Raw genomic sequence first — 23,822 nt, forward strand, 5'->3', positions numbered from 1 at the left:
TTTCTATAAAGAGGGACTATACACAGCGAAATACTGTATATTGCGGATGACAAACACATATTTTCTCCGCCCGGCTTTCCTTTTGATTATGCTTTTGCCAACTCACAATTTTCTCATTAATAATTATTTGAAATTTATTTTCCTTACTTTGAAATAAATTAAATTTAAAAAGTATAATTTTAAATTCTTACAAAGAACACTTATATCAGCACTCAAAAAACTTTAAGCACTTTTGTTTCCTTTTTCCTCGTCTAGAAACAAGGAGAAAGATGTTAACTTTCTGGATGGTTACTGGTTACCATGGCAACCACGTTTATCCACAAACTCAACTCCCAACAAAAAATTCAATCTAACTTCTAAAGATTTTGTCTTTCTCAAAGTTATTTTTCTTTATACGTATGTGATTATTAAAATTTATGGATGCTTTTTGAATTGCATATGACATTGGATCTTTATTTCTAAAGTAAGTTATCCTTACACATTTCTTGAAATAAGAAAGCGTAATTGTCAACATTTTGTTTATTATACCATCATTAGAATAAGGTCTTTCAAGGAAATCAGATCTTTCTTATAGATTTTGGAAATCTTTTGGTGCTTTTCGTTTAACCAGGTACAAGAAAATTAATCTATTTATTAATTTTAATGTGTTTAATAAATAAATAAAATAAAAAATAATTTACTGGAGTCTAAATTTTTTGACGACTATACACTTGCACCCAATTAACTTAAAGTATCAATCTTTTTAGTTACTTATAATTTGACGAAAATTTAGAAAATAATCATTTCTCTAGTAAAAGAATGTTACAAGACGTTTTAATGAAAGAAAAATATTTATTAAACAAAATGACATGAACAGTAAAAATATTTTGTTTAATTTGTCATACAATTATGCATACTACGTTACATTTTATTATCTGATATTGCACTATAATTTAATTTATAATAAATAAAAAGTAAAACCTGAGCTGAAATAGAAGTTTAACGGTAAGAAGATATTTGTTTACCTTTCAGCCCATTTACAAATTAAAAGAAAAGATTAATTCCCATTTCTTTTAAATTTCACCTCCCCCCCCCCACATCAAAAGTAACTTTTTCATATCTTGTCAAGATTACTAACACTCGCTATGTTGTTTATTAACCTCTATAGAACGAGTGTGGCGTAATTACCATTTTAAATATTGAGTACCAATTGATACGTCCGGTACACCATTGTGGTGAATTTATACTTATTGACTGTGTCAACTTTCATCTATCAAAAGGTACCTAGTCTAGAGAGAATCAAGTTAACATGTCTTATATACTAGTCAATTGGTATTCAATATTTATAGTGGTAGATACGCCACACGAGTTATAAAGATATTTATACAAAATCAATCTCAGGATAATACAAAATAAGATGTAGTATCTTAAATGCTGACAAGGCAGGTCTTACAAACTAAGCTTGCTTCTGCTTTAATCACTGTTAGTCTAATCGCATGTATAATCAATGTCAGTTCAAAGTGTACCTTTATAGTTTTATCTGTTAACCCTGATTAGGGAAGTTTTATGCTAGCATGCATGCTAAAGGATTAAATAGCGTACCGAAATTATTTCTGTTAATTTTGGTTAAGGAAATGGTATAAAAAGATTTATTTCAAATATTGAAATACTATTTAATTTAGTACCTTCCTGCTTACTGGGCAAAAATGCGTGTAAGATCCTGCTTCAAAATGGTGCCAAGTGTTGCGACTTACCGAGGGCAGCGTCACACGAGTAACAACTTAATACAAAAAAGTAGAAAGGGATGCAATTGAAAGTTTATAGCAATCTCCAGAAAGTTTTCTTCTGTCTTTTTTCCTTTTTCTTCCCTCTATTTTTTTATTTTTTTTATCGAGACATAAAAAGTTATGTTGAAAAACAACTCGAGTTATTCGTTTTTTTATTGTTTACATTTTAATTCGCAATGTAATTCTTCAATTTAAAAATATACAATATTTTTGTGCATTGCAGTTCTAAAATATAAGTAACAAACAAGTAAAAAACCATAAAAAAATTTCTTGATAGCTATTCAAAAGTATAAAAAAAATGATATTAAAGTTTTTTTTTCTTCTTCCTGCAGTACATAAAAGCTTCAAAAATAAGTAAATAAATAAAAGCAAGGACGAAACTAACCTTGCTGTGTACCTTTGAAATCATTCTGGGCTGGACATAAACAAGAATTTATTAATGCCAAAGTAACTAAGCATATAATAAACTTGATTTTTAAAACTTCTTTCTAGATGGAGTTGCCCGCTGTATCGGGAAAACTAATGTTCAGTTTATGATCTGTATTGAAAGCAACTTAAACACCTATATTAACATTTACATTATTTAAATTGTAAAAAGCATACAAAAGCACTGGGAACACATGTATGTGATCGCGTAATTTTCCCTCCCATTGCCCACAATATAATTTATAAAACGTGCCTTTCTTACTCTAGCGGCCTAAGGTCACACCGACTCAATCTCAGTATGGCACTCTCTAATTTCCTGTCGCATTAGAAGATATACGTACTCTCTAGTACGTATAAATCTCGAGCTAGTGGACCAAGAAAAAATGCTGTTTTCTGCAACAGCCTGTCCCGAAGGGATTAAGCCATCTTTTCTACTAAATGTAAGATTCAAGTGGTGTTACCTGTTGAAATTACCCAGGGGAATTTTTTTTTTATATTTTAACAAATAATTCATCTTGCCTAATTCGGGTGGGGGATTTCAAATCTGAAATTAGTTTTTCTTCTAAAGCTGCAATTTGTCAAATGACATTTTCACTCTATTTTTGTCAAAATGAACAAGTTTAAAAATGTTATAAGTAACAGGAGATCGAGTAAATGTTGTTATCAAACTTCTTGAAGCGTTAGGAAACATCTATCAGGATTAAAATTACATAGGAGCCTATGCCCGGAAACATCGTCGTACGAAACTAGAGACCCTTCTTTATTATGGATTGTTCAGAGGTACACAAGGAAATAGTTCATAATAGCGAAGTGCCCCTAGCGGCGTATGACGACAATTCAGAGCATTGTTTGAGATTCAGTTTTAATCCTGATGATGCGCCCTAACTCTCTTAGTTTATTGCAACATTTATGCACCCCTCTGTTATATTTAACGTTTCTAAACTTGTATATTTGGACAAATAGCCTAAAAATGTCATTAAAAAAAACCGTAGATAGGAGAGAGAAACCGATTGTAGATTTGAAATCAGCAATACGAAGGTATCTAAAATATGTTTCATGCAACAGAAAAAAAGTTCCCTTTTAATTCAATTGTCTTTTCAGCTTGTCTTAATCGCTTGGGAGACTAACCTTAAATATGCTAATTAATTTGCGAAATTACTTTAGGTTACGAAATCAGACATTAAAAATTCATTCCCTAAATAAACATACTTTTTTTGGACGTATTTGGATTACTGACTCTTAAAATATAGGGGAGGGAGGAAACTTCTCTTCGATTGCTTCATTAGGAGAGCTAATAAATATTTGAGTTCCTTAATGATAATTTCGTTTATGCTTAATTTGTCAGATTTCAATGTAACTCAATGTCAGATTTCAATGTATGTAACTCATTTATTTAAAGATCATTTCCTGCAAGATATTATTTTTTTTAAAATCATTAAACATTCTTTTTCTTAATATTTTATTTGATTATGATCAAATAAATTTTTAGTAGTAAGAGTACATTAATTTTTTAATAGTAAGAGTACAGATTCTTACACTGTCTTAAACTATCTAATTAAAAAAAAAAAATAAAAATAATATTTTTAAAAACCACGTTTTTGTAGTAGAGAATAATATTTAAAAAACGAAAATTTGAAAAACGAAAAATGTGGGGCGAATGAAATACATTACAGTAACAGTATGTGTGCTCATGAGAATATGTGTATGTATATCTGTAATTGTATCTGAATGTGGATGTTGAATATGTTTGTGTATATGCATGTGTATGTATATGTGAATGTGGTTGTGCATGTGTATGAGTAAGAAAATGTGTACATGTATGTGCATATGTACTGTTATGTATTTTATGCACCCCACGTTTTTCGTTTTTCAAATTTTTGTTTTTTAATTATTATTCTCCACTACAAAAACGTGTTTTTTAAACATATTATTATTATTATTATTTTTTTTTTGTACTCACTTCCAAAATCTCAATTTTTCTACTCACTGTACACAAAACTTTTCAACTGACATGTGACACTAATTTGAAATAATCGAATCAACAGCAAAAGACAATCGCGAAAATATTAAATTTTCCTTAATCTAAATTTTATTTTACTTTGTATGTCTTTTTTCTCTTCGTTTTCATGCATTGTCATCCAATTCTGAACTATGTGCCAAATTTGAAGTCTGTAGCTAGTCGGGAAGTTAATTTAAAATCGATTACAAAATTCCACCCGAACAGACATACACGAAGGCTAGTTGATATAAACGTGGTAAAAATGAACGAAATTGCCCGTTTAGTTTCTGAGTAATATAGTTTTGATTATGTCATATTTTTTAAATTTTCATTCTTCAAGAACTCTTTAACCAATTATATTAAAGTTTCGGATTTTGTCATTTAAAATTTACATGGCTTAACGAGATGTAAAATTTAGAATTTTTTCTACAATTAATAATGTAAACAATAAAAAAATTAAAAGATAATTTTTCATGCAATTATATCTGGATAAACAAGAATTACAATTGTGTACCAAAAGTTTTTGCCAGAGAGGCATTGCGTTAAGCTTAAATATAAAGTAAAATGAATATTAGGAGGTCCAAACTTTTGACTGCTCTCCTAACTCTATCGGGACCATATTTTGCTATTTGCTACTATTCTCCTAAATATTTTTAAAGTAAAGAATTCGACTTGGTCGAAAGCTAAGGTATGTTTCTTTCAGAGAAAGTAAATCTTTTTAGATAATTTCGCAATTTAAAAGAATCTCCAGTACTGGTTAATTAGCATAACATTATATTAGCACACAATCAGTTCAAACCCTCGACTGATTAAGAGTGTATGTTATTATGTGAAAACCCCATCAATGAGTTAAAACATGTTCAGGTAACTTTTTTCTTCTTCGCATAATAGTTCATGTAAGTAGAATTTATAACAAAAAAAAGGTGGTTTATATCCTTTGAATGGATATAAACCACTGTGGATGAAGGTAGAGTTTATATCCAATCAATAAGAGAATGCAAGATAATTTCAGTATAAATACTTCTGATTTAGCAATTAGCGGGAAAAAGAATGTTTCATAAATTTTTACCTGACTCGGTTGTTGTATGGACTTGGAACTATAAAATTAAAGGTGGAACGTTTAGATATCTCACAATTCAGTTAGAATTTGCCACAATTTACTGGAATCGGAGATGAACTTAGAATATTGAAATATACATCGAAAACATTGAAACACTCCACACACAGGAATCGATACACATACACTATTTATTTTCTTTAGCTCAAAGAATAATTAATTAGGATGCGCATAGCGCCATCTGTGGACTGTAGTATTAAACATACCGCCCCCCTTGAAACACGGAGGGGTTTCAAAATTAATGAATTTAGTTAAACAATAATTAAGTAATCGCCAACGGTCGCAGTGACGGATGTCGTCTGGAATCGTAGGTTGTGGAATAGCTGTTAATGCCTTTCCTATCAGGAAATGTCCTGGTGTCAGAACAGACGGATCATCTGGACTGCTAGATAATGCACATAGTGGTCTTGAGTTCAGGCATGCCTCAATTTGGCATGACAGCGTGGCCAGTTCTTCGAAGGTGAGACTAGCATCCCCAACAACTCTTTTCAAATGAAATTTGAACGATTTCACTGTAGCCTCCCAAATGCCTCCGAAGTGGGGAGCAGACGGAGGATTGAAGTGAAAGGCGATGTTGTCCGTTACCAGGAATTGTTGAAGGGCATCTTCCTTCATCAACTGCCGGAACTCCTTTTTGAGCTCTCTGCAAGCTCCGTAGAAATTTGTCCCTTGATCGCAGAAGATATCTGAGGGTCTACCTCTGCGTGCCACAAATCTTTTTACACAAGCAATAAATGCTTTTGAGGTTAAGTCGCTGACGACTTCAAGGTGAACTGCCTTCGTTGCGAGGCAGACGAAGACGCATATGTAGCACTTAGTATTGCGGCTGCCTCTTCCCTTGGAGCTCCGTATTAAGAATGGGCCGGCGAAGTCAAGACCAGTTCGTTGGAAAATAGAAGAGGGACAAACTCTGGACTCTGGAAGATCTCCCATGATTTGCTCGGCGAGCCTTGGACGATTTCTGAAGCATGGGATACATTTTCTCACCACTCTCCTAACTGCATCTCTGACTGAAAGAATCCTAAATTTCTCTCTGAGAGTTGCTAGGAGAAGTTGCGGTCCGGCATGAAGAAGTTTCAAGCGATAATCCGTGATAAGTAAGTTCACAATATGGTCGGTTTTAGGAAGCAGGATGGGATGCTTCTTTGATTCTGGAAGCAATGAATTTTTCAGTCTACCACCGACACGAATTATTCCGGAATCATCGCAGAACGGAGTCAAGGGAATAAGCTTGTTATTCGAAGGAAGTTGCTTGCCTGTTGAAAGATAGGAGACTTCCGTCGGAAAATGATCTTGTTGGATGAATTTGACAATTCTCTTCTCGGCTTCATTCAATTCTGCCGTTGTTAAGAAGGATTTGTTTCCTTTATCTGCAGCGACAGAACAGTTCTTCATGAATCTAAAACAATAGGCAACTACTCTTTTCAGTTTGTTCCAAGACGAGAATTTTTGAAAAAACTCTGCCTTGAAAGTAGCATCAACTACATTCAACATTACCAGCTTGGTTATTTTGGCTTCGGTAGTCATGTTTTCTTTTAATTGTGGATCATCTTCAAACCTTCCATTAGGAAAAGTAGAACTATTTAACCAATCAGGTCCGTTGAACCACAAGTCGCACTTTTCTAGTTTAGTTGGTGGTATCCCTCTCGTTCCACAATCAGCAGGATTCTCCAAACCGCTCACAAAGTTCCAGTGCACGTTAGGAGTCAGCTCTTGAATTCGTGCTACTCGATTAGCTACGAACGGTTGCCATCTTCTTGGTTCGGACTTCAACCATGCCAGTGTGATCTTGGAATCAGACCATGCAAATGTCTCAGAGATTGGCACAGTTAGTGTCGGCAAGGTAGCTTGTAACAAATTGGCCAGAAGTAAGGCAGAACAGAGTTCCAGTCGAGGTAGAGACTGTGGTTTTACTGGAGAGACACGTGTCTTGGAAGTTAGCAGTCTAGATGTCACGGCTTGGTTTGTATCTTTGGAACGAATGTATATAGCAGCACAGTAGGCCTTTTCTGAAGAATCACAGAATCCGTGTACTTGTACATCGGTAGCCTGTGGAATGAGGATATAGCGTGGAATCTTGATATTTGTAAGTAGAGGAAGCTGTTTCTGGAATACTCTCCATTGACTTGCCAGAGAGTCTGGTAGCTCCTCATCCCAGCCTAGATGATGACTCCAAAGCTCTTGGAGGAAGATTTTGGAAGTGATAACTGTAGGTGCCAACCAGCCCAAGGGGTCAAAGATTTTTGCGACTTCGGAAAGTACCTTGCGTTTAGTCCATACGTCGCTCTCATTGACGGTGATGGTAAAAGTGAAAGTGTCAACATCTGGAAGCCAAGCTATTCCCAGAATCTTGACCGGTTGGTCGTCGTTGATCATGTGTTTGGAATCAACGGTCTTTAACTCTTCCGAAATGGTTGCTAGTACGTCAGGATCATTTGACACCCATTTGCGTAGAGAAAATCCTCCTCTCTTCATCATCTCCTGCAGTTCGGACACCAGTTGAATGGCTCCCTCCTTTGTTGCACTCCCGCTCAGCAAATCATCAACGTAAAAATGACAAAGGGTGGCTCTTGAAGCGTTTGGATAATTTTCTTGTTCGTCTATGGCAAGCTGTCGTAAGGTTCTCGTGGAGAGGAATGGTGCTGAGGACGTACCGTACGTAACGGTAACAAGACGATACTCCTTTATTTGTTCGGTTGGAGAATCTCTCCAAAGAATTCTTTGCCAGTCTACGTCTTCCTCATGAACTTTAATCTGGCGGAACATCTTTTCAACATCAGCGCAAATGGCTACACTGAAAAGTCGAAACTGGATGAGAATAGGGAAAAGTTCTGGTTGCACTCTTGGACCAACCAGGAGCAGATCGTTGAGAGAGAGTCCGGATGAAGTTTTACTGGAAGCATCAAAAACTACACGAAGCTTTGTTGTGCAGCTAGTGTCTTTGACAACTCCATGGTGAGGAAGGTATAAACTTTTGATTTTATTAATATCAGAGTCCGGAACCAGTTCCATGTGATTTAAATCACGGTATTCCTTCATAAATTTTCGATAGAGGTTGTATTTCTCAGGATTAGAAATGAGATGACGTTCCACGCTGATTAGCCTACGAATTGCATTTTGTTTTGAATTACCTAACCGCGAGGGAGAAGTGTGAAAAGGCAACCTTACTGTGTATCTGCCATTCTCATCCCTAGAATGTGTCTTTACGAAATGATCTTCACAAGCCTCTTCTAAAGAAGTTAAGGGTTTGACGCATGGTACAGAATCTAATTCCCAGAATTTATTGATTAGAAGATCCGATTCTAACTGAATATGATTGACATGTAGAGAATTTTGACCATCAGAATTTGCCTTACCACCAATTATCCAACCCAGTTCTGAACGAATGGCAAATGGCTTATCCTTACCTAACGATAATGTTTGACCCTTTAGCAATGGCAAAGTAAGGTCAACACCAAGAGGTACATCAATCGGAGCACTCTTGTAAAATGCTGGATCAGCCAGAGAAATATCCACAAATAAATCGCGCATTGAGGAATCTAAGTCGTGATGTGGAATCATGCCTACAATTTTGTTAATCACATAGACGGATGCATGAAAAGAATTTTGAGATGAAAAATGTGAGGTGAATTGAATCTCAGCAACCCCATTTGTACGCGTATTGGATGCGCCTAAGCACGAAATGCGAACATTGGCCTTTTCCTTTTGAAAGCCCAATTTCTCAATACACTCATTTGTAATAAGCGAAGCCTGGCTACCGCTGTCCAGAAGACATCTACAGGTCTGATAGTTACCCCAAATATCTCTCACCTGAATCAGAGCAGTACAGAGGAGAGTTTGAACGTCTGGCCCCACACCCGAAATACACGATGTAACATCTACCACTCTAGAATTATCACTTAATTGACTAGTACTTGGAATAAGGGCAGGCGAAAACGCAGGAGCGTTGATAGAAAGTTCACTAGAATTTGACTTATTTATAGCACCCTGTTTTCCCCTATCGCTAACATTTTCGATATGAAGTAAAGAGTGGTGGGGTTTTTTGCATCTTTTACATCTAAACTTGCTGTTGCAAGTTTTCACACTGTGAAATCGAGTTAAACAGTTAAAACAAACATTATTCGATTTAACGAAATCCAAACGACCTTGAACGGATAATTTTAAGAACGTATCACATTTCAACAATGTATGATCTCCATTACACAGAGGACATTGTGACTGGGCGTTGGACGCGACCAAAGTCACCTTTCTTTGAATGTTTCTCTTAGTAGTTGAACTCGGGATAGATCTAGCTTGTGTTGCAAGGAATTGCAACAGTTCGTCCAACTTTGGAATGACATCAGTTTGAAAGGTTCTCTCAAACCAAGTTCTTGAATTTGCATCAAGCTTGAACAATATCATGTGCATTAAAAGGGTATCGGTAGTTGGATCAACCTTGTATTCCAGGGACTCCAACATTCTTACGAATTCCTTAGTGGAATCTATCAAATTTAAAATTTGTGTGGATGATTCTCCACTCAAGGGCGTTATATTGATAAACTTTTTCATTAAGGAGGACATAATTTCTCTTTTGTTAAAGTATCTATCTTTTAGCAATTTCCAAGCGATTTCGAAATTATCATTGGTAATGGATAAAGAGTTTACGATTTTTAAGGCATCTGATTTTAAACTCCCCTTTAAATATTGCAATTTTTGCGCTCCCGTCAAATTTTGATTGTTCGAAACTGCAGCTTCAAAAAGATCGGAAAAGGCAAGCCACTCCTCATTTGCACCAGAAAATATAGGTAAAGATAACGTAGGAAGTTTCACTTCAGCAAACTGAGATGAGACAGAAGCCTGGCCTGAACTTTGGTTTTTAACCTCAAAACTGGAATTCACTACGGGAGGCAAAAGCCGGGTGTCGATATCGACAAGTACTGATTCTAACGCATCTAAAATGTCGTCCTTTTCCGTAGAATAAGTTTCCTCATCCTTTTCCTCGCAAATACTTATAATAGAATCTAAAATATCTTTTGCCTCAGTTCTAAATTCCAAAAATCTATTTTTCCGAGCCAATAAACCCGCATTGTTTAAATTCCCAATTTCCTCTTCTGTTTTCTTTTGCAATTTAGTAATCGATGATTTAATACTCTTTTTTTTCTTTAACAAGGCTTCCATATCCATTAGAATATATCAGAATAAGAAAAATAATTTATTATATCAAAAACCACAGAACAGAGCTGTTTACAAAAGTCTAACTGTCTAGCCCAAACAAAAATGATTCCACTGACGCCTGTGAACGTGAACGGGGGAGAATGCGAAATTGCAAAAAGAATTACAGCGGTATAAAACGAAAAGAGAACAATAATAAAAGGGAAGGGTAAAACGAAACTTTTTGTAAATATATTACAGGAATGACAATGGCATAATACATCAGTAATTTAGCACATAAGTAATTAATCAATCAAATAAGTAAATAAGCACATTTAAGCAGATTAAACCCTTTTGAATACACTTGAATTTGAAATATTACACTTCGAACATTTCTTTCGTTTTAAGCTTAGCATATATGAATAAAATTCGAATGTTACTTTTTTATTGAATTATGACAATTTTTAGAAAAAATATTTGCCGAAACAACAACAAGCCAGGAATTTTGAATTAGAATATTTCAGCTGGGTTCCGGCGAGACTTGACCAAATGATTTAGCAATTAGCGGGAAAAAGAATGTTTCATAAATTTTTACCTGACTCGGTTGTTGTATGGACTTGGAACTATAAAATTAAAGGTGGAACGTTTAGATATCTCACAATTCAGTTAGAATTTGCCACAATTTACTGGAATCGGAGATGAACTTAGAATATTGAAATATACATCGAAAACATTGAAACACTCCACACACAGGAATCGATACACATACACTATTTATTTTCTTTAGCTCAAAGAATAATTAATTAGGATGCGCATAGCGCCATCTGTGGACTGTAGTATTAAACAACTTCCATTTCTAAGGCTACGAGTTGTTATTTTGTGGATGGATTACGTGGTTTCTGTTTGTCAATAAGAGCATACTTGAAACCGAAAAGTTACTTAATAAAAGGTATTGTCTCTTTTTAGGAATGAATCCATCGACACCTCAAATACTCAGCATAGATGAATGGTACAAAAACAATCAAAGAAGGTTTAATCAATCTGACGTAACGAGAGCGGAGTGGTTTAGGTAAAGATTTCATATAGTCTAATGCATATTGTTTGTTGCAAGTATAATATTTGATGTGTTATACAGTGCATAGTTATTCACTCTCTATTTTCACTACATTTAAAAAAAAATTCTTTAGAAGTGAAATGGTCTAACGCAGACGAAGCGTCATTTCACTTGCTAATCATATATCATTGTTTAAACTAAACTCAGTGGCGCGACAGCCCATAGAGGGCCAAGGCCTACTGTGCCCATCTCAGTTTTCTTGACCATCTTGGGCTCTGGGGTGCCAGGAGCAGATGTTCCGGTAAGGTGGTCAGCCGAAAGCGGAACCCCCAGTGTTTAGTTCCCAAGTATGCTTGGTACTCATTTATCGATCCACTGAAGGGATGAAAGGCTGAGTCAACCTTGCCCGGTCCGAGGATCGAACCAGGGACCTGTGGCACGACAGCGCGAAGGGCTACCGCTCAGCCACCGGGCGTCTATTTCATTGTTTAACTGAAGTAAAATTGTTATTTTAGCAATAAAATGTAGCAATTACTAATTTTTTTAGGAACTACTGAATGAATTTTCAAAAATATCTTCTTTTTTTTTCTTTTTCTTAATTGCTCATTTTAAATTATTTTTGTGTAATTTACAAATTTCTACCGGGAAATTTTTTTAAAAATTTATATTTATTAATTTTTGGTCAAATTTTTTTTTTAATGTTTTAATGTTAAAAGTCACATTTGCGAAACCAGGTGTCAGAGCGGTCAGCGTGCCTGATTGCGAAGTCAATGGTTCGAGTTCGAATCTCGCTCAGGGCACGGATGCTTCTCTCTGTGATGTGCGAATGTGGCTCACCCTAGGAACGGCTATCTGTGGCAATGAATCACGTAGGCAATGCTGCTTGCTTCCGTGACTTCGGTTTACAGGTGCCCACCGGGTAACGTTAAAGAACAATACTTCCAACATTTTCCGAGGCGAGGAACGAGTGTTCAGTGCCTGCCGTTAAAAAAAAATTCTAAATTTGAGAAAAAGAAAACTTACCAAATTATTTAAAGTTTGAGGAAATTCAAAGAGATTTCAGATTTTTTTTTTTTAAAAAAAGCCCTTGAAAATAGATCTAGCAATTTCTTAGAAGACTGTGTCCTCAATTTTTACATCAAATCGAGCATATGTCTCCCATTTAACGACTTCCCAGCAGGCATGTTCCCAGTTTACCGATGTTAGGAGCAAGGTACGTTTATTCCTTAATTTATACCGAAATTTGAACTAACTTGCAGAGTTCCCCAGTTTGACTATCGAATCATTGAATTTCGATAGAACAGCAATTTCTAGGCTTATTAGAATGCATTTTTTGACATTATTATTTTACTAACTGGCGTTGAAAAGCTGGTCCAATTCAAAGCTTATGACTATCAATGTTTAATCCCGCAGACTTGTAGTTTTGAACTCAACCCAGAAGATAAGTGAATTCCTGGATCAAGCATTGGGATAAATTAGCCTTCATGGAGAACTTTTTTGATGGAACTTACCCGCATTTGCTTTACATCGAGAGGAAAAACAATCAAACATTTTAATGCTAGTCCGACGGCAATGGGGATTTTAACCCACGATCCATCTACAACAGAGGATATTTTATATTAACACTGAGCCAGGAACAGAATTTGTATCAACCAGTCACCTCATAGGGAGGCTAGTGCTCTATCCCCTGAGCTACCACGGCTCCACATCAGTTATTAGAAAACATAAAATTATGACAATATAGAAAGGTAAAAAATAACAGTTTGAACTCAGATGAAGAAGAAATTCATAACTGGGTTTCGCTTCCGGCGTCTTTTTCGCCTACGATAACAATTTTGGTCATGGTATGTTATCCATGCCGAACATCTACAAGTTTGTAATCTCTGTGCTGAATCACCTTTTATACTTATTGTTATCACCTCATAATTATGAATCACCTTGTATACCTAAACATGCCAAACATCTACAAGTTTACCTCTGTATTGACTCATCTGTCTCATCTTGTATACTTATTTCGTCTTTTGAAACTTTTCAGAATCAACCAACAAAGTAAACAGCTCGCCAAAGAGAAGAAGATTCTCACCGACACTTTACAGGATGCCGTCACCAAGAAGATTGCTGACAGAGCGAAGGACATTTTCGACTGCCAGAAAGACCTCGAGAAGACGATCGAGGATCTGACAGTTGAAATCAAGAAGCTGCACATGGAGAAGAAGAGGCTCGAGAACTCGTTAAACGAATCCCAATTGAGTCTGATCGTTGCCCAAGAGAGTCTTGATCTTCGAGATCACAGGATTTCGTCTGATTTGGTTCATGATAAAGTACAGGATGAACTTCATAGGGTAAGCTCCCTTTTTTGAATACTAAATAAAAAGTTGGTAAAAATATTTATTGGTGCACGTCGAACCTCAAAAATGTGTTTCAAACAAATATTTCGAGTTAACTCTAGTAGAAATAAATTGTATAATGTTATGGTATCGTAGAAAGTTTTCCATTATCCCTAACCTTAATGTATGGACTTAATATCCTTGGCAAAAAAAAAAAAGTTTTAAAAAATTCACACATTGGTGTCGCAAATGAATTTATAAACGGGAAAATCAAAAATGGATCATTTATAAACGGGATTAAATACATAAAAACAAAGTTTATAGCTGGATTAAACCAACATTTTCTAGAAGAGGGAAAGCTTCCGTATTGGTTACCATTAACAAGAAATCCGATTATTTCGTAGTCTGAATGTTGTGATATCTTACCTATTATCCCTCACTGTGTAGTTTGCTAGATCGGACATTGTGAAATCTTTCTTATTTCCCCTCACTACACAATATTCGTTAAGTAGGACTACTAAATTGATTCATATGGAGGCTTTCTCTCTTCTAAAAGGTGTTGATTTCCAATGTCCATCAGTTTCTCCCGGCAATTAAGCAGGTTGATGCTTTAACTCAGGTCTTCCTAATCAACCTAACGAGATTTCGATGACATTTTTTCCTTCACTGAAATATTGATATGCGACCCATAATGCATAGTTTTTTACTTTTCTTTGACAAGGATTTTAAGTACATATATTAAGAGCTGTGAAAGCCTTTTAGAGTCTAAAATGGAGCTAAAACATGATTCAACTTAACATTATTAAATTTGCAGCTAACTTCAAGTTACAAGTTAGTAACTTGTACAGCTAATAGTGTTGGATTAATTCTGAAGAGAAATTGTATCACTAAAAATGAATAATGAATTCTATACGTGTTTTTGTGTTCAAGGTCCTTTTTCAACCTTTGAAAGGCAACCATGCAATAAACTGGCTGTGACGTAAGTGTGGTTGAAGACGTATTCTCTGCCATAGATGGCGCCACTGAAAAACAAGAAACGCATCTTCTGTCTGAAATTCTCTTGGTTTCACCAAACAGGCTTGCTGGTATTGGCAAGTGGCATTAGAAACAATAACATACATTTCCTAAAACCTAGCCTTACTTTATTTAAGAATAATACCAAATATTTTATATACAATTAAAGTTCACGTTCTCTTGCATCCATCGTATATTATAAAAACATTTAACAGGGAGTAATTAATTTTATTTGCATTATGTAAAATATTATTTCTAAAACAACAGATAACACATTTTATTCATTCATTTTTTTAAAACTCTTCGTAGGAGATTGAAATCATTCAAATGTATCAGGATTTAACAAAGATGATAATCGGAGAGATAGAAAATCAAATAAAGTAAGCACATTTCATTTATACGTTACGCATTGCAGATTTAATTGTTTGTATTCATGATTTTATTCCCATTTCAAAGCTTCTTTTTTCAAAAAATAAATAGTTAAGAAAAGAAGATTACATGTTCTCTAAACAAGCAATTTTTAAATATTTCAATTATTCAGAAATAAAAGTTGAACAATTATTTCAAATTTCGCCGCTTTTGTGCATTATACTTATTATTTTTCATTAAAAAATAACAACACGCAGGTACTTTTATTTGAAAGATTAAAGTCTAAGAATAATATTTAAATAAGATATTATAAAGAATTTTTTTATGAAATATGAATATCGGTAGAATTGTTAAAAAGAAGAAAGAAAAAATATTCTAAAAATGCGTCCAAACATTGTTAATAATCAAGTATAGAATTTTTATTAAAAAAGTTATTTGCATACTTAACTCTATTTATTTTAATTACTTCATTATATATATATATATATATATATATATATATATATATATATATATATATATATATATATATATATATATATATATATATATATATATATATATATATATATATATATATATATATATTTTTTAAAGTTTACTTCTTTATTTTTTTAAATTCATTTCATTTTATATTATTAATTTTTGAGACGCGTATATACTTGTAATTAATATTGTTCTAAGCTTTTGAAGAAGAAACAAATGCGTGTAAGAAAAATACTTGACTAATGTATAATTAAAATTATAACATTGCATAAATGTTAAAATTGTGTTACATCATTTGGATAAAATATTAAAAAATAAGTAAATAAAAATAGTAAATAAATAAATAAATAACAGAAGCATTTATTTTATCAGGAGGGACCAGCAGTCTAAAGTGGAACTCGAAAGAGATTGGAGTGACAAATGGGAAGCTTATAATATAGATACCATTTGTGCTCACATGAATAATACCTCATCAGAACAAATAGCATTCTATACTGGACCACAGAAGATTCCAAACAAGTAAGCTTCATTTTACACCCTTCACACTTCATTTCACACCCTGAAACTTAACGCACGAATATAGAAAACAGAGAATCGGTCGACTGAAAAAGGATCTTTCTAAATAACAAAATAAGAAAAACAATCATATCTCATGCAGATTAGATCTTGAACCACAGCCAGAAGCACTTCTCGATAAAATATGTATTCTCAGTTTTATTGAACGAGCTGTTACGTGACAAAACATACAAACTAGGAGTTGCAGCTTACAATTTAACCCTTTCGTCGCCGTAGTCAGCCGCTCTGCTGAAGACACGCCACTGAACGGTGCTCTAAGCTGCGAAGTGTGTACATTGCATGTCAGTAAGCTGATGCTCAGATCTTCTTATTCAAGTCTTACATAATATTAGAAGTGATGATTTCGAAGCATCATAAGCAAAAATGCAATCAATATACAAAACATGTTAAGCATGTTCACAATATGCTTTTAGTGGTATTAATCCAATATATATAGTTTGTCTAAATTAAGAACTCCCCCAGACATTCGTCTGGATCTGTGGCGGTGACTATGGTAACGAGGTATGGCTATTTCAAGTAGGGGTGCGGGTCACGATTTTGGAGTAGTTTCGACTCGGGTCGGGTCATGGCGGGAGGAGTTCTTAGCTTACACATACTATAGTTTAATGGAAAATTAGCCAATGGCAGTTTGAAGCAGATTGGGCCAATTATCAATCGGTATTGCGCTGACATCGACTGAATACGGCATTCGTACATGCAGGTCATCACTTGAATGCAGGCTAAATACTGCTCTTGTACACACGGGTCTTCACGCGGATGCCGACTAAATACAGCGCTCATATACACAGGTCATCACGTGGATGCCTGCTAAATATGGCACTCGTAATGAAAGAGTTAAAAGAGGAAAAGCAAAAAAGTTATAAAAATTTAACAAATCACTATCGTGGCAAGTAAAACTGAAAAATGTCAAATACTTTCTTGATTGGCGGAGGAGGCAGAGCGGAGTATTTTAGAATTTAGGAATATCAGAAGCCGATTATCTCAGAATTAGAAACATCTCTGTGCTTCATAAGGCAATCAAATTTAATTCGTTATGTTTAATCTCACCTTCCCCATCGATTCCAGAAATTCCTATTACGTTTTCGTTTCATCCTAGCTTTAATATAAATTTGTAAATCGTGGTGTGTTGGCATTTTTGAAATGATTCTAAAAATATAGATTAAAACGGATATTATGGAACACCTTGTATAAAACCAATGTTGGAAGAAAAGAAAAACGGTTCGACTAACACAACTGTATTTTTTGTTGAAAATCCTTCACAAACAAATCGCTCTATTTTACAGATGGTCATCTCCTCAAGATTGGATTGAATTTACACGCCACCGACTCTTCTATGCCAGAGACGAGATACGAACGTCAGGAATACTGCGTGACAAAATAAATTCTCATTTGATGAATGGGTACAGAGATCTACGACACCAAGCTGATATGGTTGAAAGTGCTCTGGCAAGACGCGTTAATGAAACAGCTGATAGCCTTTACAGATTGAAGAAACACTTGGAAATGGTAAGAGCGAGCGTTGCCATTCATCGAATTAATTTCGAAAAATTTAAAAAAATCTTCGAAGTGAAATATCTTTAACTCGTGAATAAAACACGACTCCTCAATGGAAGTTCAGTGACAGGAAAAATATATTTTACTCTCTCTCTATATTTTTTAAAAAACGTTTTTGTCTTTATATATTTTAACTATTTATTTAAATATTTTTCTACTCTGTAATCAATCTATTTCTAATTTGATTTACTGGGTTTACTTCCTTCACTCTTAAAAGTTTTTTTTTTCTTTCTAAAAACTCACTTTCTAGATAGAGTTGGTTGTTCTTCTCAAATGCCTTTCCTCTTAATTTTGGAAGCATTCATGAAATTGTAATATATTAAGATCTATAAATTATCCATATGTATTTTTTTAAAAAAAAAAAGATAATCAACTAGCAATTATTATCAGTGTATGATTTAAAACGAAGAAGTTATGATTCCATAATTTATTTTAAGAGAAAAACATCAGACAATTTCTATTTAAGATTTATTCACCATATTATTACATTTTCAAAATTATATTTTAAAGGGCACGCTAGAAAAGGAAATTACTAAATCAATTTGCAAATGTATGTAAACAATGCTCTCAAGATGGTTAAAGAAATAAGTTAATAGTTGAAGAACTTAGTGGAAAAAATTTTTTTTTTGAGATTTCTCAGAGAAATATTTTCTTTTAGTTTTATTTAACTATACAGTATTTAGCCAAGTTGTTCAATTTCTCAGATATTAGTGGATAAAGGCTCTATGCGTTTTTGGAGTGGAAGACCGTTTTAAGTGCATTTTTTCACAATTAGTCAACGAATAATCTAAGAAAGCGGTAAATTAAAAAGCCACGGGTACGAATGCTACCGACGCAAATAGTTAGAGATTCATAAATTTTGTAAATGAGAGGCTCAAGAAAAAGGAACAGATTCGAGGCATATTCTTTATTTCCTGTTGTCAACGTATGAGCGTCAAAACTAATTCATTAGAATGCCACTTAGAGCCCTTCATTTCATTCAGTCCCTCGATTATTATTTACTGTCTCTCTTTTAGATAATGGGAGACATAGCTGAAGCTGAGAAACTCATTACTTTTTTGAAGAAACAGATTTTAGAGAAAGAAGCGCCTTTGAAAAAAGTTCAAACTAGACTTCACTTACGAAACGAGCGCCCAAACGTTGAACTTTGCGAAGATAAAGCACATCTTGGGTATGTGGCTCTTCATTTTTTACTTTCTAGAACACAATTGTTAAATTATCAAAAGAAGAAGAAAAAAAACGATGTTTAAAAAAAAATCAAACATTTTTTACATTATTTGATGACTCTTACTCTCTCAGAAACACTTCGTTTTGCCATAAAATCTGTAACATTTCTCTTTGTATGTACCTTACAAATTTAGTCAGGTTAAATTAAATCATATTCCCGTTCGCAACTTAGCAGTATTATGTTTACAGCAAATTTGAACAATACTATTGTTTAACACGCAATAAAATTTTTAACAGCCTGCTAACACATCCAAATAATTATAATGTCAAAGGGGAAAAAAATGCATTCATACATCGTGTAGGAAAATGACAAATTTCTTTTAAAAAAAAGGCCTTAATTAAAATTTTAATTTTATTTTCGGCAAACGAGTGTCCTAAATGTAGTGAAGTGTAAAAAATGACAAAATATTTTTCAAAATAAGGGCAGATTTGAATTTAAAAACTACAATTTTTTTCCTGTCACGCTAACAGCTCTACAACAAATTGCAATGCATACATTTCAAAATAAATATTTTTAGTAGATCATTAATATGATTACCTGTGTTTTGAACAAAAACTTTAAAATTCATTGTTTAGTATCGAAATTTTAAAGAGAAATTCTAAATATTCTTACTTAAAGCTTAATGAAAATAACAAATTTACACTCACACCTTAGCTTTTAGTTCAGTACATTGTTACAAATTTACTCTAAATCTACGTATTTTATAACTTTATACAAAATCTAGACGCAAAATTTCAAAGAATTCTATAATAAACTTTCTTAGTAATGCGTGTTAGTACAAGGAATTTTTCTCAAAATCAGCGTTTTTCTGTAAATGTAAGAAAATTCTGATAACAAAGAAATCAATAATTCAAAAATTAATTTCTAAAAATGAATTTGTCTTAAAAATATAATTTATTCAAATGAAAAAAAAGGTTAAAATTTTCATGGAAAAAAAATTCCAGTTTCGTTTTCGGGAGTTTATTTTCGGTTTCGTCTTTCAGCATACGAAAAAACTTCATTCCCAAAAATCGGAGCTCAAAAATTTAAAGAATTTTGGAAAGCTAATGAATTAAAGTTCAAATATGGATAATTTAAAAAAAATTGAAATTGCCGATTTTTACCCAGACGGATACCTTAAAATCAGCATTCAAACTTTGCACAACTTATAAACTATAGTAGTAGAACGATTTACTACTAAAAGTGTCTTGATTTCTTTTCAAATTCTTAAAATCCTGAACTTATCGAATCATTATGTAAATAAATTGCATGTATAATTTTTTATTGATATTCTATTCTCCTACGTAATTTTTTTAAAATAGAGCTCCTTAAAGTATTTATGTTGTGCATAAATAGTCTCTAAATTTCACATAATTTAGATGCTCACTTCCATATATATATTTCTTAAGGAAAATAACATGAATGTTAAATTTATCTACGAGATAAGAATAGCCTTGAAGATTTAAGACTTGAAATTAAGTTAAAAATTTAGAATTCAATTTATTTTCCCAGATCATAAGCTAAATTGTTAGTTAAAATTATAAATGCAAAACATTTGTGTTTATTTTTAAATATCAAAATTACAATTTTAAGTAAAAAAAATTACTATTTTTTTTTTAAGTTGGCATTTTGATTTTATATATTTTAAAATGACAAAATAAATACAGTCAAACCCCGCTATAGTGAACACGGTTTATAGTGAACGAAATGTTAAGTCCCGTGCCTTGCTATACACGTATAATGTTATTTTTTGTGGCGATAGTGAACCAAAAAAGTGAGGAAGTTTGATATAATGAACTTTTTTCTGTCTTCAACTGATTTTTTTCTTGATTTTTTTTGTAATTTTTATTTTAAAATAAATACATATACCGCTTTTTAAACCCATCTATAGAGGGGAATTTAGCGATAAGCTTCTTTTATCTCACTGCCCCATCCCTAAACAAACCAAGCAGATATTTCCAACCCTGGCAGATAATGCACCTGTAAGGTGTCAGTGGGATCAATATGCATTTTCTGTCAGGATTGCTCATCAGCTAAAGATTAAAAATTTTTTATTTAATTTTTTTTTGTAAGCAAGACGAAGAGTAATAAAAAATAACACATTTTTCGCTACTAAATAATATTTTACAGTCATTTATTTAAATAATGTGTAATAAAAGGGAGGAGTTTGGGAACCATTAGTTAAATTGCCTGCGGAACGGATATAGTGAACCAAAATTTCGGTCTCTTGAAGGTTCACTATACCGGAGTTTGACTGTATTAGTATTCTTGTGGGTTTGTTTTGAGGTGTACTTCTAATACGTCTATCAGAAATCCTATTTTCAAAGTGGAGCGGATAAACATGGAATATTGCTTTGAAAAATATTACTATATAATTTAATATGACTCATTTACTAAATCAATAATTTCTGTTAACTCTTTTGTGAAACATTCTTAACCGTGTATCATTTTCAAATATTTAAAAAGTTCTCCTTTGTAATAAGAGCAGGTCTAAAAGTTTATATATTCCATAACTCCATTATATAATATTTGGGTATACAATTCTTCCGTCTGTCACGTACAAAATAAATTACGTATCGATTTTATAATAGGTACAGAAAATTATATAGCGGTTTTGAAGGTATATAAATACTAAACGATTGCACAAAACTTTAACAAAATATTTATTATAAAATTCAGATAATAACAATTTGTTAAGTTCATTAGAATGATAAAAATTTTAAAACTTACCTATTATATTTGCAAAGAATATATATCTCTAAATGTATGCAATTTCCCAAGTCTTACACTTTTTCCCTCTTCGTAATCATAGTTTCTACAAATATTGCTTTTACGTTTCAGTAAGAAGTGGGAATATACTTGTGCGGAAAGCAAAATTTCTCGAAAGCATTATATAGTTTGTCTATAGAAAGGACTCCTCTTGTCACAAAGTCTTAGACCGTCGGCTGCCATGGAAACAAGAAATAGCGCATTTTAAAAAAGTGGCTTCTCTCACCGACCCGTGGCAAAACCTGTCTTAAATAGTGACACAACAACCTTACTTTAAATAGTCAAACCTCGTAACCATAGTCACTGCTTTTGGAGAATGGCGAGGGTAGTTCTTTCCATAGACAGACTATAATGGAGAGGGTAAAAGTGAGGAAATCATAACCTTTGGATGCCTATTTTATTTACAAAAAATATAACAGAGAGCAGTGGTGGCTCAGGAACCAGGTTCGAATCCTAACGATTTCCTGTAGATACGAACTCCGCACCCTGTTTGTACCGACCACAGTGTTGACGTAAAATATCCTTAGTGGTAGACGCATTATGGGTTAGAGTCGGGCTAATCGTTGGAGGCTTTCCTCTCCATGTAACGCAAATGCGGGTTAGCTCCATCAAAAAGTCCTCCACGAAGACGCACTTCTCCCAATATTTGATCTAAGAGTTCCCTTGTCTTCTGGGTTGGGTCGGCTGTTCAATGACGGTTACTAAAGAATTTAACAGTGTCACTAAAATCGTGTGTTAAATCCGTAAATTTCAGAAACTAATACTGAAATACTGTGACAAATTTAGAAACAATTTTAGAATTTAAAAAATTAGCAGAATAGAATGTTTGCTAACTAGTTTTTTATTTTTTGAAATTAATTAATCACAGATATTTTAAATAAAGTTTTATTTTTTAAGTCTGATAACAGAATCTCGTGAACTGGCAGCGACCATTCAGTCTCTACAAGAGCAATTAGCCAGAGCAGAAGCTTCTCTGAGTAACTTACAGGAGACAAGGAGAGATCTAGAACGAGAAATAGCCATCAAAGAGAACAGCATGACCGTTGATAAAGGCAGAGTTCAAGGAGTGAGGAAAAAATTTCCAGCCCAGCATAAATTATTGGGCCATTAAGAAGATCTCAAAGAAATGTCAGAGCAAACGTTGCTCATTCCAGAAAACTTCTTAGATACACATAACTAAAATAAAGAAATGCTTTAGAGGAGAACTATTGTTAGAAATGGTAGAAAAAATAAAACTTTTGATTTAATTTAGCATTGTTACTGTTCGTATGCATAGATTGCTATTATAAAACTATAAGCAGTTTAACTTGTATTTGTGAATGCTAGCTAGTAAAACACTAATTGTTAAGAATAAAAACTGGTAAATTTAAGTATCAAAGGTAAAAATGTTTAAAGTTTTGTTTACATTTATAATTATCCTGAATGTGAAAACATTTTTTTGTACTCCACTTCACTAAAAAGCTAGTCAGTCTAATTTTTATATCATTGTATTCATGTAATAATTTCTTGTATAATTTTTATACTAATTTCTTGAGAATAAAAACTGGCAAATGTAAATACTAAAGGCAAAAATGCTTTTTTTAAAAAATTTAAATTTATAATATCCTGAATGTGAAACCACTTTTTTGTTAGCAAAACAGATTTGTTTTGGAAATAAGGAATATTTTTTGTTTTTCAACAAGCATGAGGAAAACGGGACGAAGAACACGAAAATTTATTTGATGGCAAGAGATCAGTTGAAAGGCAATCAACTGTTTCAATCAAATCTCAGGCAATCCAGTTGGTTTTGATATTTTTCTTCTCTCAATGCACAGACTTAAATATTTTAGATATGGTAATTTTTTAAAAATATTTTTTAATGATAACTTTTTTAGACTATTTTTTAATTTATAAAGTTTTTTTTTTAATAATTATATAAACAAACTCTGCTCTCTTATGAACCTGTAATGAGCAACAATTTATTAATGTTTTTGGCGAAAAAAAATGATTTTCACGTAATCAATAAGACATTCAGAGTGTATTGTGCTT

At 33.2% G+C, this 23,822-nt stretch overlaps 2 protein-coding genes across 2 annotated transcripts; one reads left to right on the forward strand and one right to left on the reverse strand.

Moving 5' to 3' along the window:
• The first annotated feature begins 297 nt into the window (after positions 1 to 297).
• Positions 298 to 23,089, forward strand: LOC107444779 (tektin-4). Its single transcript, XM_043052435.3, has 8 exons — positions 298 to 463; positions 11,405 to 11,507; positions 13,528 to 13,834; positions 15,143 to 15,213; positions 16,061 to 16,207; positions 17,548 to 17,770; positions 18,835 to 18,989; positions 22,692 to 23,089. Exons 2-8 carry the CDS (start codon positions 11,407 to 11,409, stop codon positions 22,903 to 22,905), a joined length of 1,218 nt encoding a protein of 405 aa, XP_042908369.2. The 5' UTR covers positions 298 to 463; positions 11,405 to 11,406; the 3' UTR covers positions 22,906 to 23,089.
• On the reverse strand, positions 5,465 to 10,721 carry LOC147804231 (uncharacterized). The gene is made up of 2 exons (XM_087151463.1): positions 10,698 to 10,721; positions 5,465 to 10,405 (listed from the first exon to the last, which is right to left on the reverse strand). The coding sequence occupies exons 1-2, from the start codon at positions 10,719 to 10,721 to the stop codon at positions 5,465 to 5,467; spliced, it is 4,965 nt and encodes a 1,654-aa protein (XP_087007589.1).
• Positions 23,090 to 23,822: the final 733 nt, after the last annotated feature.

Source organism: Parasteatoda tepidariorum, chromosome 9 (assembly GCF_982258835.1).
Source record: "Parasteatoda tepidariorum strain Cologne lab strain chromosome 9, Ptep-v5.0, whole genome shotgun sequence".
Classification (NCBI taxonomy): Eukaryota; Metazoa; Arthropoda; class Arachnida; order Araneae; family Theridiidae; genus Parasteatoda; species Parasteatoda tepidariorum.

Coding starts and splice junctions, on each gene's coding strand:
- LOC107444779 (XM_043052435.3), top strand. CDS start 11,407: ATGAATCCATCGACACCTCAAATACTCAGCATAGATGAATGGTACAAA. Junction 11,508..13,527: donor ACGAGAGCGGAGTGGTTTAG/GTAAAGATTTCA, acceptor GAAACTTTTCAG/AATCAACCAACAAAGTAAAC. Junction 15,214..16,060: donor GAGATAGAAAATCAAATAAA/GTAAGCACATTT, acceptor TTATTTTATCAG/GAGGGACCAGCAGTCTAAAG.
- LOC147804231 (XM_087151463.1), bottom strand. CDS start 10,721: ATGTATTATGCCATTGTCATTCCT. Junction 10,406..10,697: donor ATTATGCCATTGTCATTCCT/GTAATATATTTA, acceptor AAATTGCAAAAG/AAAACAGAAGAGGAAATTGG.